The following is a 15,900-nucleotide window of genomic DNA, read 5'->3' on the forward strand; positions in this document are numbered from 1 at the left end:
CAATTATATAGAATAACTGTTCATAATTTTATTCTATTTTATTTATTTTTTGTGGCTGTTCAGTACGGGGATCCAAACCCTTGACCTGGGTGTTAGAACACCACACTGTAACCAATTGACCTAACCATCCAGCCCGACATTTCATAATTTTAAAGCTTTTTCATCTCTGTTTTCTCGTTTTTTAAGAACTGCCTTATTGAGATATATTTACATACTATAAAATTTACCCTTTTATGAGACTGACGCACTGCCTGCTGAGCCAAGAGGGCCCCTGAACAAATTTACCCTTTTAAAGTGCACAATTAAGTGGTTTTCAGCATATTCACAGAATTGTGCAACCCTCACCATTATCTAATTCAGAACATTTTTATCACCAGAAAGAAGCCCCATACCCGTTGCCAGTCACTCCCTATCCCCACTCCCTCCAGCCCTAAAATAACCAGTACTTTCTGTCTCTGTAGATGTCCTGTTCTAGACATTTCATATAAATGGGTTCCTATGACATGTGTCCTTTTGTGACTGGCTCCTTTCACTAATATAACATTTTCCAGGTCATCCATGTTGTAGCATATATCAATACTACATTTTACGGTGAAATAATATTCCCTTGTATGGATATATTACATTTTGTTTATCCATTTGTCAGTTGATGGACATTGGTGTTGTTTCTACTTTTTGGCTACTGTAAATAATGATGCCATGAGCATTCATGTAAAAGTTTCTCTGTGGACATATGTCTTCGTTTCTCTTAGGTATATGCCTAGAAGTGGAATTATTGAGTCATATAATGGCTTTGTTTTTAACTTTTTGAGGAACTGCCCAATGGCTTTCCAAAGTGATTTCAGTATTTTACATTCCCACCAACTATGAATGAGAGTTATTTTCCTCATTTACTTCATTCTCAAAGAAATTTGTTGAGATGCGCAGAGCAGGAATCAATGTCTCCACAGTTGAGAAACCTCCAATACAGAGGGGTGCATGATTTCTACAAGTCACAAAGTTAGCTGATGATTCATGGAGTTAGATCCATGGACTATTCATGGAATATAATGATACCTTAAAATCTGTTTAGTCTAAGGCCAACATTTTACAAATGAGGAATCTGAGGCAGGGGCAAATGAGATGTCCAGGGCCACAGCTGGCTGATGGCAGAGCTGAGACTAGATTCCTGGTCTGCTGGCTCCATCCCAGGGCCTTCCTGGCCCTCTGCTCTGCCTCTCTGAGCTGGGACTAGAGCCCAGCTCTTCTGACTCTGAGTCTGGTGCTCATTCCACTCTCCTGTTTGTCTCCTTGAGGATTCAAGAATCCAGCTGTGGAGCCAAGGTCTCTGTCCATGAAACAATTGAAAACCAACACATGATATGGGAAAACCATAAGAACAGGAAACTGTCTCAGCCCAAGAAAAATGGCCTCACTCTTTGTTGCCTGTTCATAGTGTTCATGAACCAGCATTTTCCTTTCAGACATTGACAGCCCCCAAAACCTGGTGACCGACCGGGTGACAGAGAATACAGCCACTGTCTCCTGGGACCCGGTGCAGGCTGCCATTGACAGATACATGGTGCGCTACACCTCTGCTGATGGAGAGACCAAGGAGGTTCCTGTGGGGAAGGAGCAGAGCAGCACCGTCCTGACGGGCCTGAGGCCGGGCGTGGAGTACACGGTCTACGTGTGGGCCGAGAAGGGGGCCCGCGAGAGCAAGAAGGCCGACACCAAGGCCCCGACAGGTAACAGAGCATTGTTCTTTGGGAATGCAAGACCTGTCATGCTAAGCCTTTGGGTGGTCAAATTTTTTCTTGTCTTGCATTGACAGAAATCAGTAATTTATTGAAGATCAGGATGGGTGTCTTTATAATCGACTGCACACACCATTTCTTACTTCCCTTTAACTGGTTTTCTTACAAGTCAGGCATGTGGCAGTCTCCACGCTATGACTGCATGGTCACGTTCATCAGCTCCTCTTCTGATTGCATGGATCTTTTGCTATAGTCAGTATTGAGGGTTTCTTAGTGAGTTTGTGAGTGGGAACAGAAAATGAAAATCAAATATTATTGATATTAATAATAGTATATTGAAAATTGGACTTTAAGAATGTAGACTTCACATCTGCCATCGCAAATAGTGCATGTGGTTTGCTTTACTACCACTGAATCATATTATAGTTATAAAACAAATTTGTAACTGTAAGTTATGATACGTTCTATGCAGGAGATAACAAGGCATAAGTATGGGGAATGATGCACAGGGATGTCTCTCAGATAATATGGTTGAATAAATAAGATATGCATTGACAGAAACACCCCAATAATAGCTGCTTAAACAAGAAAGGAGTTTATTCCTCTCTGTGAGATGGCTTAATATAAGAGGGTCAGGGTTTTGAGGGTAAGGTATTATATTCTTATCTTGTTAATGTGAAAGAGATATATGACCATATTTTGTACAGTGATTTAACCAGCAAACCAGCATGATGAATGACTCTATGATATACTGAGGAATATTAAAGCAGGGTTTTAGTTTTTCTGATTCATTTAATGATATATAATGACTACTTTCCATGTGCCTTGTCATCTACTAGGCACTGGAAGCACAGAGGGGAGTGAGATGTGGTCCTCTTCCTCTAGGGAGCTTACATTTGGATCTGGGTTTTAGAATCTTGTGGTATAAAATGGGAGGTCTTCGATGACATTATGATAGATACAAAATTGTTAGTTGAATAGACCGTGTTTTCTTCAACTCTGGACTTTGCACACACTGCCTAGAATGTGTCTTCTGTTGAATGGGGGCTTGATATACTCTTACTCAATGAATAAAGAAGTATGTTTTGCTAAAGTCATGATAGTAGGATTAGCCCAGATTTTCAGATGCTGGTCTACTCTACTTTCTACTTGAGGAGCCAGGTCTATCCAGTGAGAGAAGATGTATGTCCCTGGAACATCCAAAAAACAAAACAAGAGCATATGAAGTAGAAAAACCACAGAACGTGGAAGGGTGTCACCCAAGCAAAATGATCACCAGTTCCTGCACTCTGAGGCCTGTTAAAAGTGCATGTTGACCAGCATTTCTCTTTTTAGACATTGACAGCCCCCAAAACCTGGTGACCGACCGGGTGACAGAGAATACGGCCACCGTCTCCTGGGACCCAGTGCAGGCCGCCATTGACAGGTACATGGTGCGCTACACCTCGGCTGATGGAGAGACCAAGGAGGTTCCTGTGGGGAAGGAGCAGAGCAGCACCGTCCTGATGGGCCTGAGGCCGGGCGTGGAGTACACGGTCTACGTGTGGGCCGAGAAGGGGGCCCGCGAGAGCAAGAAGGCCGACACCAAGGCCCCGACAGGTAACAGGAGGGAAGAGAAGAGCAAATGGGTAATTAATGTGGGGTGATCCATTGCTGCTGAATGATTACACAGCTGTTTTGACGGTCTGTGACCTCAGGGACTGTGGACTGTTTTAGGAGAGTTTGCCGTAAAAAACTTTCAGTCACTTAAAGAAAGAACAAAACATAGTAGTGGACCCACTACTGTTGAGCAGTCCTGTGATGTCTTAAAATTCTTTCCAAAGCCTATGTTTTTAACTTTTGTGCTTTGGAGTTATAGAAAATTACAGATGTAAAGCCAATATAAAATTCCTAGAACCACTCGATGAAAGAACTGTTTTATCACAGCTATTTTATGTTGGTTTGATTTAACAGATTCTGTGTAGCATGAAGGAGCGAGTGTTAACCTGGGAAGCTGGAGCCCTGTGTTCATTTCAGAGCGCAGCTATCTTTTAATGAGCATCTTCTAAATGCCAGGCCTGGGGATACAGTGGTGAACAAAACAAATATGATCTCCACTCTCTCGAAGCCCAGCGGGGAAGATAGACAAAGACAAGAAAACAAATTTATACCCATAAATTATGATAAGTTCTATGAAGGTGATGAACATGGTGTGGGTACAGAGAATAACAGAGTAGGGATGTTTCTTAGGTAGGATGGGTGAATAGAAATAGTATACGCACAGATACACCCAAATAACAGTTGCTGAAACAAGAAAGGAGTTTACTCCTCTCTTTGGAGTGGCAGAGTGTATGTGGCCCGGGGGTTTCTGGTAGCTCCGTAGTACAGGACCCAGGCTTCTTCTGTGTTATTGCTCAGTCATTCCCAGGGAGTTGCCCTCATTTACATGGTCACCACCCCATCTGCATTTCAGCTCATGGGAAGGGGCAGGGAAAGGCAAGTCGTGACCGGAGCACTGCACTCACCAGTTCTTCTCACCTTCCGTTGCCAGACCCAAGCTGCAGTGCCAGGCTTAATTGCAAGGGAGGCTGGGAAATGAGGTCTTTAGCTGGATGGCCACGTGCTCAACTTTAACTTTTGTTACCTGTCCTGACTAACACAGCAGCCACTAGCTGTACGTGGCTATTTAAATTTTAATTAAAAATAATTAAACTAAAGAACTACTTTCTCAGATGGACTAGCCATATTTCCAATGGTCAATAGCCACATGTCAATCATGGCTACTGTATTAGACAATGTAGATTATAGAATATTTCCGTCACTGCAGAGAGCTCTATCTATTGGACAGCTTTTAGAAGAAGGGAAAAATGGATATTAGGAAAAACTAGGCATTTCTGGCAGAGGGAAGAGTACGTGCGATGGCCCTGAGCTGCCACAGCACATGAGATGGTTGAGGAACTAAAAAGAGGCTGGTGTTGTTGGAGCCTAGAGGGTGAGAGCCCAAGTGGCCTGAGAGGTGGGAAGTAGCAGGGGGCAGACCACACAGGACCACGTGGTGCCTCAAAGAAGACGTGTGTTATATTTATTAGGAGAAGAGTGCCATGATGCGGTACTCATTCAGAAACGTTATTCAGGCCACAGTGATGAGAATAAATGGCAGAGATGACAGGGGTAGACTTGGGAAGATCAGTAAAGAAGCTTTTATGAAAGTCTGGGTAAGAGAGGGTGATGCTTTGGACAAGAGTGTTGGCAGTAGGCATAGAGAAAAGGAGATGTCTGGGCATATATTTGGAGATATAAATACTTGGAGGTACTTGTTGATGGATGAGATGTGGGATAGGAAGAAAATGAGTACTCGAGCAGGGTCTGCGTTTCTGACTTAGCAATGTGGAAAATTGGGGTATCATTTTTTTTGGAGAGGGGACATGAGAGAGAAATAAGTTTGGGGAGGAACATTAAGAGTTTTATATATTTAAGCTTGAGGTACTTACGCGATTCCTTGGCTAACTGAGTGATTTATTTATTGATTCCACAATACTTATAGAGTATCTAATCCAGGCCAGACACTGGGGTGAATATGCAGTCGTAGATACATGTCAGAGGCTCAGAATTCGTACATATCGTGGAGCAGTGAGCATCAGTTGGTATTTAAAGCCATGGACATGAGTGAGATCACCTAGGGATAGATGTAGACAGAGGAAAAGAGGAAGCTTTGGACATTCCAACATTTGAAGGTTGCTAACAGGGAACTGAGGAGGAGGAGCCAGTAGGTTAGCAGGAAAATCAGGGGGTGTATAGTCACGGAAGCCAGGAGTTGAGAGTATTTCAAGCAGGAGGGTGTGGACCAGCTCTGCCAAATGCTACTGCAAAGTAAATCAAGGATGGCAAGTGTCCATTAGAAGTGGCCACACAAGTAGTTGGTGACCTAGACGAGCGGATTTAGTGGTGTGACTTGGGAAGATGCCAAATGTGATTGAGTTGAGGAGTGAATGGGAGGTGAGGAGTGAATGCAGAGACTTGTCCTGAGACAGCCTGTGGGTTCCGAGTGCAGAGGAAAGGAATGATATGGGAGGGGAGGGGAGGTCCTGGAGCTTGCTTGTCTGGGGCTGATGGTAGAGAAGAGACTGCTGTGTGGGGGCGGGGCGGGGGCAGATGAAAAGGGGCAAAGTCCCTGAGAAGGTGGGAGAGCTCAAAATACAGAGCAAGGGGAGTCTAGTCTGGTGTTTGTTTTTTTTCTTTTTTTTGGTGGCTGGCCCAATGGGGATCTGAACTCTTGATCTTGGTGTTATCAGCACCACGCTCTCCCAAGTGAGCTCACAGGCCAGCTCTTAGCCTTGGTTTTAATACAAGAAAATAACAGGAACTTGGACAAAACTCGATTTCTCTGAGCCTCCATTCTCCTCCACTTTCATAAGTCAAGAAGTTCAGAAAAGATACGACTTCGTCTCTGAAATTCTGTGAAAAAATAGCTCTATACCGTGGAGATTGTAATAGAGGTGGTTTCGACAGCAGTTTTGGTGGCTTATCTTGTTGCTCGGGAGATTTTTATTGTTATTTTGGTGAGAGCTACAAGGACAGAAAATTTCCACATTGATAAACACGGAGAAGATCCGATTCCTTCCAGTTTTAATACCCAGTGGTTTGTTTCCCTGGAAAATCAGAACCTGGGGCCTTTCACTTCTGTTTTAAATAGCATTATGCCATTATTAATGATAACCTGAGTGGAGAGCTCCTGGTGACAGGGTGGTGGGATACCCTCCCTTGGTTCTAAAGTCCAACCTTTTCTAAATCTTTTAAAAAAGACATCGACAGCCCCAAAAACCTGGTGACTGACGGGGTGACAGAGAATACGGCCACCGTCTCCTGGGACCCGGTGCAGGCCGCCATTGACAGATACGTGGTGCGCTACACCTCGGCCGATGGAGAGGCCAGGGAGGTTCCTGTGGGGAAGGAGCAGAGCAGCACCGTCCTGACGGGCCTGAGGCCGGGCGTGGAGTACACGGTCTACGTGTGGGCCGAGAAGGGGGCCCGCGAGAGCAAGAAGGCCGACACCAAGGCCCCGACAGGTACTGTGAGGGACTGGGACCGGGGAACCCTTCACACTGACCAGGAGAGAGTGTTTCTCCATAACTGGGGTGTGGAGGGGAGCAGGGAGGGTGGTTGCTTCACCTGAGGACATTCTTCAAAGCAGCCCTGTTTTACCTTTTTGAGGTAATATGTTGACATGACAGTTCAGATGAGATGAAAGAGTGTCAAGGACATGGTGCGAAGGTTGTGCAAAAGGTGGCCTCCCTCACCTCTCCACCCGGCCCAGCTCTCTGGCTCTCTGCCCTTGGCATTAGAACGTGGCTGGGCCTCAGCTCTAGTTGGGTGAAGACAGACAAAAGTGCCTTCTGTTCCATTTTCCAGAAGGTGGGCAATGCTGGAGCATCTTCCTCTGTTCCATCTCCAGTTGTTGGTTCAAGGTGCCTGAACTGCATGTATTATGTGTGTGTGATAGGCCTCATGGAGATCAGGCCTCAGAGGGACCTGGAAAAGAGCATTATGGCCACCCTGAGGTCTGCGGGCCTCTTTGGGCAGTGTGGGCAAGGTCTGTCCATCCCCTCTGTGGCCAAGTGTACCAGGTGTGGCCACTGGAGTTAGAGGTACCTTGAATTTCTTTATGATTGTTATTAGTTAAAATCAGCCAGCCTTTTTCATCCAGACAGTAATACGGTGTGCTTATAGTAAAAATTTTCATTCTAAATAAAGGTGTGTTTTAAAAAAATATCAAAAACTCTTTTCCCTGTCCCAGACTCCCTAGTGCCCAGTGTTGCTCTTGAGAGGGGACCAGTAACCGGCTTATCTCTCTTTCCTTCATATTTTTTCCCTCCTTCTCTTGCCCCCCATTCCTTTTCCCCCCTTCTTCCTTCTTTATCTTCTCTTTGCTTCACTTTTCACATTTTTTAAAGATAACAATAATGAGATTATCATCTTTCTACTTCACAGAAATGTGTGAGTAACAGAGACAGACATCTCAAGTCCATAACCAGGGCAGGCGTGGGCAGGCAAAGAGGTGGCAGAAGCTAACTTAAGATATTTAAATAGTTACAATTTTGCTTTGATTTTGAAAGAAGGATATTCAGTCTTTCCATGTGATGGCTAGAATACAATCCATGCCAGATGTTATGCTCTAGAAAATCAAACCAAGCTGATAGTACAGAAACCCAAAATTTGTCAAAACATCCTAATTCAAAACAACAGCTGTCTGATTTCTATTAAATACTCCAATTCAGTCCTCAGCTGAAATGCTACTGGGTAGAAAATAGCCTGAAGACATCGTTTTGGGAACTTCTAAATTAAAATGATGTTTTTTCAAAATGGAAATTTCCATTCATATCTTATTTGGTTAAAAAAAATAAGCCATCTGAGCAGTTACTATGCTGTTGACTAGTGTTATGGCTGAGCTTTAGTTTTCCTGGTCTGCAGTGCACAGCCGCATGCCCATGCCTTCCCGCTGCTGTTTGGGTGGGGAAGTATGTACAGGAAGAGTTCTCTGCTTTTTCTACTTTTCTCTTCTCTTTCTCCCTTTCTCCCTTCCTTTCCTTTCTTTTCCTGCTCTCTCTCTCCCCCGCCCCTGTTCCTCCCTCCTTCTTTCTGTACTAGGTGTGCATCTAAAGGCACAAACTTAGGTATGTAAGAAATATAACTTTATATTTCTGTACCAACTTATTTTTCATCATAAGCCCCCTTTCTGCTTGTTGGTCAGAAATCTCAGTAAATTGAGGGTCATGCTCTCTCTGCAGGGTGGTTTCCCAGTGCCGGGCACTGGGGTCCCATCTGCATTTCAGTCATTTTTTCCAGGTAGTTGTTGGCTGAACCCCGCTGGTTTCTGTGTGCAGGGCGCTTTCACAGCTGTGGCTCTCTCCTCCTTCCCTATCACTTTTTTGCTGTCTCTGAGAATCTGTCTGCTAATGTGGATGTTCATATCCATCCATCTCTGGGAATCTGCTGGGGTGGTAGGGACCCAGATTCCCTGCCTCTGGAACCCACCCAGTGCCCTGTTCCTTAATTCTCTAATCCTCCATAGGTCTGCACTTTTGCAAACAAAGGTCAGAAAGGCCCTGTGGCAAGAAATAACAGAGCCTGCTACATGCTTGAAGGGAGAAAGAAATGGGGGGGATATGTAGAGAGAAAATATAAATCGATATCTAAAAAACTACTTTGCCTCAGTTTTATCTTAGTAATCATAATTACCTGACTTTTTACATACAGAAATTGACCCTCCCAAAAACCTTCGTCCATCTGCTGCAACACTGTCTGGTGGGGTATTGACCTGGACACCCCCCTCGGCTCAGATCGATGGCTACATTCTGACCTACCAATTCCCTGATGGCACGGTTAAGGTACGGGGCATTCCTTGCCTTTTCTCTTGGTGCCTTCTCTTCTGCAGCCTCAGTGTGAAGCAACTGACTTGGGCCAGTCAGCTTCATTGCCGGCCTCATGGCAACCTGTGTGCCAATCATTGATCCTTACTGATCACCTGCTGTGTGAGGGGGATAGTGCTAGGCACAGTCATTTGTGAACACAATGGTGTCACTGTCAGGACTAACCTCTGTGCCTATTCCTTGCTGATCAATGCATAGTTGCTGGCCACACATCTGCCCCATGTTATTTTGTTTATTGTTGGTCTTTCACGATAAATGTAAGCTCCGTGAGGGCAGGGAACTTTTGTCTGTTTTGCTTATCATTGTATCTAAAGTGCTTAAGACAGTGCTTAGCACATGGTAAGTGCATAACAAATATTTATCTAATGAACTGATTAACCCTTATTTCAAGGGTTATTTCTCCACATGGGATCTGAAGGCCAGCAAAATTCCAAGACTTGTCCCAATGAAAAATTGTTATTTGGTCTCCTTGGCAAGGAAGAAAGAAGGGAGGAAGGAAAAAAGGAAGGGCACCTTCATTTATTCATTATCTCAATACTTTTGATAGTCCTGCTGGGAAAGTTAGCCCTTGGGGGAAGTAAATTTTAGAAGGAAGTTTATTGAATACCAACTATCTCCATGTCTCAGTTAGCAATGGCCAGTGTCACCTCCCCATGCACATCTCCTTAGGCCAGCATTGCCAGCCTGTTATTGCCAGCAGTGGCCAGAGTCAGTGCCCTGGCGTGTATGTGAAATAGCAGATGTCTCCAGGAAACCTGGCCAGTGCTCTCAAAGTGCAGTGCCTGGGACTGGCCCTCAACTAATGCTCCCAGCAGTGTTGAATCTCTGTGACACAGCCCTTCAGAGAAGTGGCTGGGATCTGCTGGGGTTCTGGGATGCCACTGTGCCCTTAGAGAGCTTCTGTCATTAGTACCCGGCAATGCTGTTGATACCTAGGGTGCCAGGGGGCATAAACTCAATAACTGACTGCCTACTATCTCCTTTGTTTGGTAGGATGTGCAGCTTGGACAAGGTGACCAGAGGTTTGAGTTGCAAGGCCTTGAGCAGGGCATCACCTACCCCGTCTCCTTGGTTGCCTTTAAAGGTGATCGCCGGAGCAGGAGTGCAGCCACCACCCTCTCCACAGGTAATCTTGCACTCTGCACAACATTGCAATAGAGGACTAGCATGGGAGGGGCCAGGAAAATTGTCCAAGGAGGAGCAAGTGGATACAGAACTATAGATTTCTCTCAGCCTGGGAAAATGGAAATGGGTGATGGCTTCAAAAGAAACCCATGCCATAGTGGAGAGACTAAGGAGGGGAGCAAAATGGAGTATTATTATGTGGGGGAGTTGGATTGGGGGAGGAAATGATGTGAAGTTGACCTTAGTTCTGGTACATTTGGAGAGTTTGATGAGAGCAGAGTGAGTGAGAAAAATAAGAAGCGAGTGAAGAGTTAGAAGAAACAAAATAGGAGATTATGAAATAATTTCCAAACAAAACAAATTGCCTTAAAAAAAGTCCCACTCCCCTTTGTTCTTGCCCTTCTGCTAATGACCCTGTCCCTCTGCTTGGCCCCCAGTTGGTGCCCGTTTTCCACACCCTTCAGACTGCAGTCAGGTTCAGCAGAACAGCAACGCTGCCAGTGGGCTATACACCATCTACCTGAACGGTGACGCCGGCCGGCCCCTGCAGGTGTACTGTGACATGGACACGGATGGAGGCGGCTGGATTGTGAGTCACGCAGAGCCCTGGGGAGTCCATGCAGGTCTTGTTTTTCAGCCCAGGGAGCTGGTCATGGCTGCGTCTTAGAATGTTTGGGGGCTCTATCTCTTCTTTATCCATGGGAGAGAGGAGATTTGATGACTTGCGGCTGTTTTTAGAGAGATCCCAGCCCGCTGTAAAAATAGAGCCTAGTACTTAACATGGGTCATAGAACAGGTCTGGTTAAATTAAGGCTGATGACTATGAAGGCTTGTGGGTTTATGATCTTCTAATAATGCTCTTTACATATTTATTTCGTATGTTTTATCATATTCAAAGCACTTTCACAAACATGACCTCTCACACAACAGCTTTAGAGTAAGTGAGAGAGGATTATTGTTCCTATTTTACAGATAGGGAAAGTGAGGCCCACAGAGAGAAGTGCCTTGGTTAAGTCACACAAGTTCGTGACAAAGCTGGGACCAGATTTCAGGACTCCAGCCTCCTAACTCATTGGTTTTCCCAATAGGTCATCTCAGGTCATCCAAGATGGAAAGGCACAACCCCTTTGGGGCATCAGTGCTCTGAATTAGAGCCCATTGTCCAGGTTCTGCACCTTGGCTCTGTAGTACAGAAACAAGGCCTTTGGGATTTTGATTTAAAAGATTAAAGCCTGCAAGATGGAAACTTGGGCCATGTTCTATTCATCCCTGTTCTGTGTGGAGGTTTCATTCTTTTGGGCCATTGTCTGCTTAAACCACATGGCACCTTCTTTGATTGCATCAGCCTGATCCAATTATATGATTAGCTGCCTTTGAGGGTTGCGATCTGATCCTTGCATCTCCCCCTACCCCGCTTCTCCCTGTGCCTGAACTGACAGAGGCGCTCGCTGCCCCAGACCAGCATGCAGCCTTAACCTGCTGTGCATCGGCAACTTGTAGTGGGAAGGAGAAAGCATGATCTTATGGTGCTCAAACTGTATTCATTTACACGTTTGCTCAGGGGCCTGGGAACGAAAGACACTTGAGCAGCCAGGGATAAAACGGTATCATCTGATGAGCAGCAATGAAGAAAACATTATCTGCACAGCAGCAGCTGACGGCTGAAAGGCAGTTATTGGGTTGGATGGGGAAATTCCCTATTGATTTATAAAAACAGCAGAACAGAATGTAGCATGGGGGGTCTTCCACCTGACCAGACCCATAGGGCTGTACCTGCTGCTTTTCATCAGCACCATTGTAACTCTAAGATTTCTGTCCCTTCAGACCTGAAGCCCAATTTCCTGCCTTTGTGTTGGTAATTGACCATGGGTAGGATGTTTGTACTGTCTGGTGTGGCCTTTTTTATGAAAGCCAAGTTCTCATAGGGAAGAAGATGTTTGTTCTAGGGCAATGTTTAGAAAGAGATCTATCAGTCTCTGTGCCTGGGAATACCCATCATTTATTGAACACATAGTTATTGAGTGCCTGCTCTGTGTCAGGCACTGTTTTAAGTATTCAAGATCCAGCAGTGAACCAAGCAGACTAAAATTCCTGACCTTAAGGAGCTTGCATTTTACACCCTGCCCATGCAAATAACCTTTACTTAAACACGGAGGTCAGTTCCAAAAATAGTAAGACCACTCTGCATTCTAACCAACACCAGTCTCCTCCCCATCCCAAGTCTTGTTTCCTGACCCAGACTCCTGGAGGTAATGCATGAGCTGAGATTCTACAGAGTTCTCCTCAAAGCCACCATGCTCCAGAAAACACGTGGAGTCCAAACTTCTCCACCAAATGTTCTACTGACAGTTTCCATGTTTTTTAGGTCCAGGAGTCTTCTGTCACTGACGGATGACCTATGGTACATTGATCCTTTTTATTGAGTTTTTAAAATCCTTTTAAGTACATTCTTCTCCACTCAGGCAGCAGGAACCCAGTTTGATAAACAGGCCAGGAGATCTCTGCCCTGAGGTAAGCTGGGCTGCTGTGAGAGGCCATGAGGAACATCAGGGAATGCTTAATGTCTCAAATATTTCCATCTTTGTGTTCTGTCTTGAAGTCTTAAGGACCACATTAGAGGCTCTTTCCATAGGCATTTAAATGCGGTTTTGACTTTTTTTCTCCTGATTAGTCATTCAGGACATTGAGTAAGTTCTAGAGTGCAATGACAACTCTGTAGTGTAGACCAGACGTAAAGAGATTTTTCCCCCGTTAAGGCTTATTTGCTAGGGGGCTTTTGTTATTTCCAAATAGCTCACTATAGGGTGTTTTCATCTCATAGAATAGGAATGAACTAGATTCGGAGTGAGTCAATTAAAGTTGCCTGATCAGGATGTATAAATGATCCCTGTAGGTCAGCTCATTCAGAATCTGACATAATAAAATGCGAACTAACATTTATTGAGATATACTAATAACTTATTATATCTCTATGAGCCAGACTCTGGCCTAAATACTTCATGATTTACTATGATGAATTACCTTGCTGAAGCCTCAATTTAAGCCCATGACAAAGGGATATTAACATCTTGATCTGACAGTTTAGAAAAGTGAGGCTTGTCAAGGTTGGCTAACTTTCTTAAGAACACAGCTAGGAAGTATAGAGCTGGGTCTAAACAGTGATGCAAAGATCACCAGAATTATTTTTGGAAGCTTCTATGGCCAAGGTGAAGCATTATTAAAAAGAAAAAAAGTAGCTGAAAGAAAAGTTTCTATCAAGCTTGGACACTATGTTCACTGACTGGAGATAGAGACCAAATGCCTTTGTAATGTGTCTGTACTAGAAGGGCAGGATTGAATTTGAACCTGACATTGTAGTAGGATTTGACCTAATGGACATGGAACCAAACATGGGTGCCACGTCCATGCTAGGATTCCACTATCCATTGTATAGGAAGAGTCCCAGAGAAAAGGTTGCACCAGGCACCTTGCTGAATTAATCAGTCCTTAGAGACTTAAGAAATGCCGTTTGGGAAATAGACTCAGTAGAGCTGGTATTTTCAAACTTTCTGAATGAAAGATAAGGAAATTTGTGTTTTATCCTTAGATTAGTTACTAAGTAATTAGCTGCATGACTTCAGCTACTTGCTTTTCTGGACTTTAACATCTTTAAAATGGCATCATAAATACTTGCCCCAGAGCCAGCACTTAACAGATGCTCAGTATGATTAAATAGTAGTGACTAAATGAATGAAGAAAAACAAAGACAGCCAAGAAAGGAATGGGGCATCTTTAAAAGACAGACACTTGAGAAAAGGGGAGAGAGAACAAAAATGTTAATGCACTGTGTAATTGTTTGCCATGGTCATTCCTAAACTCTGTTCAGTAGCTCTTTCCCATTTGTAGAACGCTTTTACGTGGACCATCTCGTTTAGTCCCCTCGGCACCTCTGTGAAGTAGACTTCCTCCTCCACACTGCGGTCCCTGTTTACAACAATGGCTGAGGCTCAGGAATAAGAACAGCTGACTCACCAAACTGCTGCCAGCAAGTGCCTGTGGTCAGACGCAAGAGTGTGGAGCTTTCCCCCACTCTTTGGTGCCTTAGTTCAGCGCCTCCTGGGCCAGCAAACATGGACTGGCACTTCAGCAGGAGTTAAATGTGAGGTCCCACGTGGAGCTTTCTGCAATGTTGCAGCACGACCTGCTCTCTCTTCCTTCCTTGTCTCTTCCCAGGGAAAAATGTAAAGGATGCACAAATATTTAGGACGTTTACCTTACCAAATCCAAGACAATTTGTTTTACTTCAAGGCACCTGCTGTGAAGCCTGGTAGAAAGGAGCAGGGAGATTAGATTTTGTGTTGGGACTTCAGCATTTGAATGAATACAAAGAGAAATAGGTGGAGAGAAAGATGCAGTCCCTGGCTTTGGTATGTGGCAATCATTTCTGAGGTTAGTTAGGATGGCTTGAGCTTGGCTGTCAAGGTCATGCGGAATTATATGTATTATCAATTCCAATCGTGCACACAAGTATGTTTAGCTTTTAGGTGCTTTTCAAGTTTGCTTCATATAAAGGAATCTAATTTACTCTGACTGGAACTGCTTTCCTTCTCCAAATACAGGGATTTTTGCAAAGAAGGCAGCCCACATTCTTGGTAGTGCCCAGCTCTCTCCATTTCCTTGTTTCTCACTCACTCTTCAGCCCGCTCAAGTTTGGCTCTGTCCTTTTCTCTCACTAATGAGCCCTTGCTAAAGTCATGAGTGATTTCCCTGTCACTAAATTCTAGGGACGGTTTTGGCCTCATGTTCCTCGACTTCTCATCAGTGTTTGACACTCCCGACTGTACCTTTCTCTATGGTTTTTGTAATTCCACATTTTTCTAGTTTTCCTTCTCTACTTGCTCCTTCTCTCTCCTTAATGAACTCATCCTTCTCGATGTGGCCATTATATACTGGGGGTTCTCAAGGCTTGATTCAAGGCCACTGTATCTTTTCAGTTTCCATTTTCTTTCCTGTGACTTCATTTTACCCTCTGTGTCCCCATGGTGCTCTGTATCAGTTAGGACAGAATGAGCTGCACTGCAGTAATAAGCCAACCCCAGATTCCAATGATTTAACACACAAAGTTTTGTTCTCACATGTGCAATGTCTTCTGTAGGTCCTACAGCCACTTCTGCATGGTGACTCAGGGATTCGGGCTCTTTCCACCTGTGGCTCTGCCAGTTTAATGTGTGCCCTTCGCCATGGCACCGTGCATATGGCAACAGAAGTGAGAGCATGGAGAACCCACCACTCTCCTGTGCTCCCGCTTACAGACTCTTGTCTAGACCTAGTCAAATGGAGGGAAGCTGGAAAGGAAGTCTTCCTGTGCTTCCAGGAAGAGGGAAGTGAGATGGGGCTTGGTGAGCTCCTTGCACTGTCTCAGACACGCTCCCACCTTATCATGTCTAGCATAGACCTCTCTTCAGAACTCTAGCTCTTATGTTCAGCCGCTTGTGTGGCCTCTTCATTCACCAGGATACCTCAGAGAATAACTCACACTTACCATGTCCCCAAATGAGCTCATGATGCACTCACAAAACTCCGTCTCTCTCAGAATCACCCATCTGAGTGAATAGCCGAGTGAACAGTCATCCAGTTTTCAGGCCAAAACCCTA

General features: G+C 44.6%; 1 protein-coding gene across 1 annotated transcript in view; it reads left to right on the forward strand.

Moving 5' to 3' along the window:
- TNN (tenascin N) overlaps positions 1–15,900 on the forward strand; it is a 48,978-nt gene that overhangs the window by 22,588 nt on the left and 10,490 nt on the right. The window contains exons 10-14 of the mRNA XM_063106951.1: positions 1,464–1,727; positions 6,518–6,781; positions 8,970–9,100; positions 10,136–10,268; positions 10,705–10,856. Coding sequence (XP_062963021.1) covers positions 1,464–1,727; positions 6,518–6,781; positions 8,970–9,100; positions 10,136–10,268; positions 10,705–10,856 — 944 coding nt within the window. The remainder of the gene's footprint in view (positions 1–1,463; positions 1,728–6,517; positions 6,782–8,969; positions 9,101–10,135; positions 10,269–10,704; positions 10,857–15,900) is intronic.

Source organism: Cynocephalus volans, chromosome 8, assembly GCF_027409185.1.
Source record: "Cynocephalus volans isolate mCynVol1 chromosome 8, mCynVol1.pri, whole genome shotgun sequence".
NCBI lineage: Eukaryota > Metazoa > Chordata > Mammalia > Dermoptera > Cynocephalidae > Cynocephalus > Cynocephalus volans.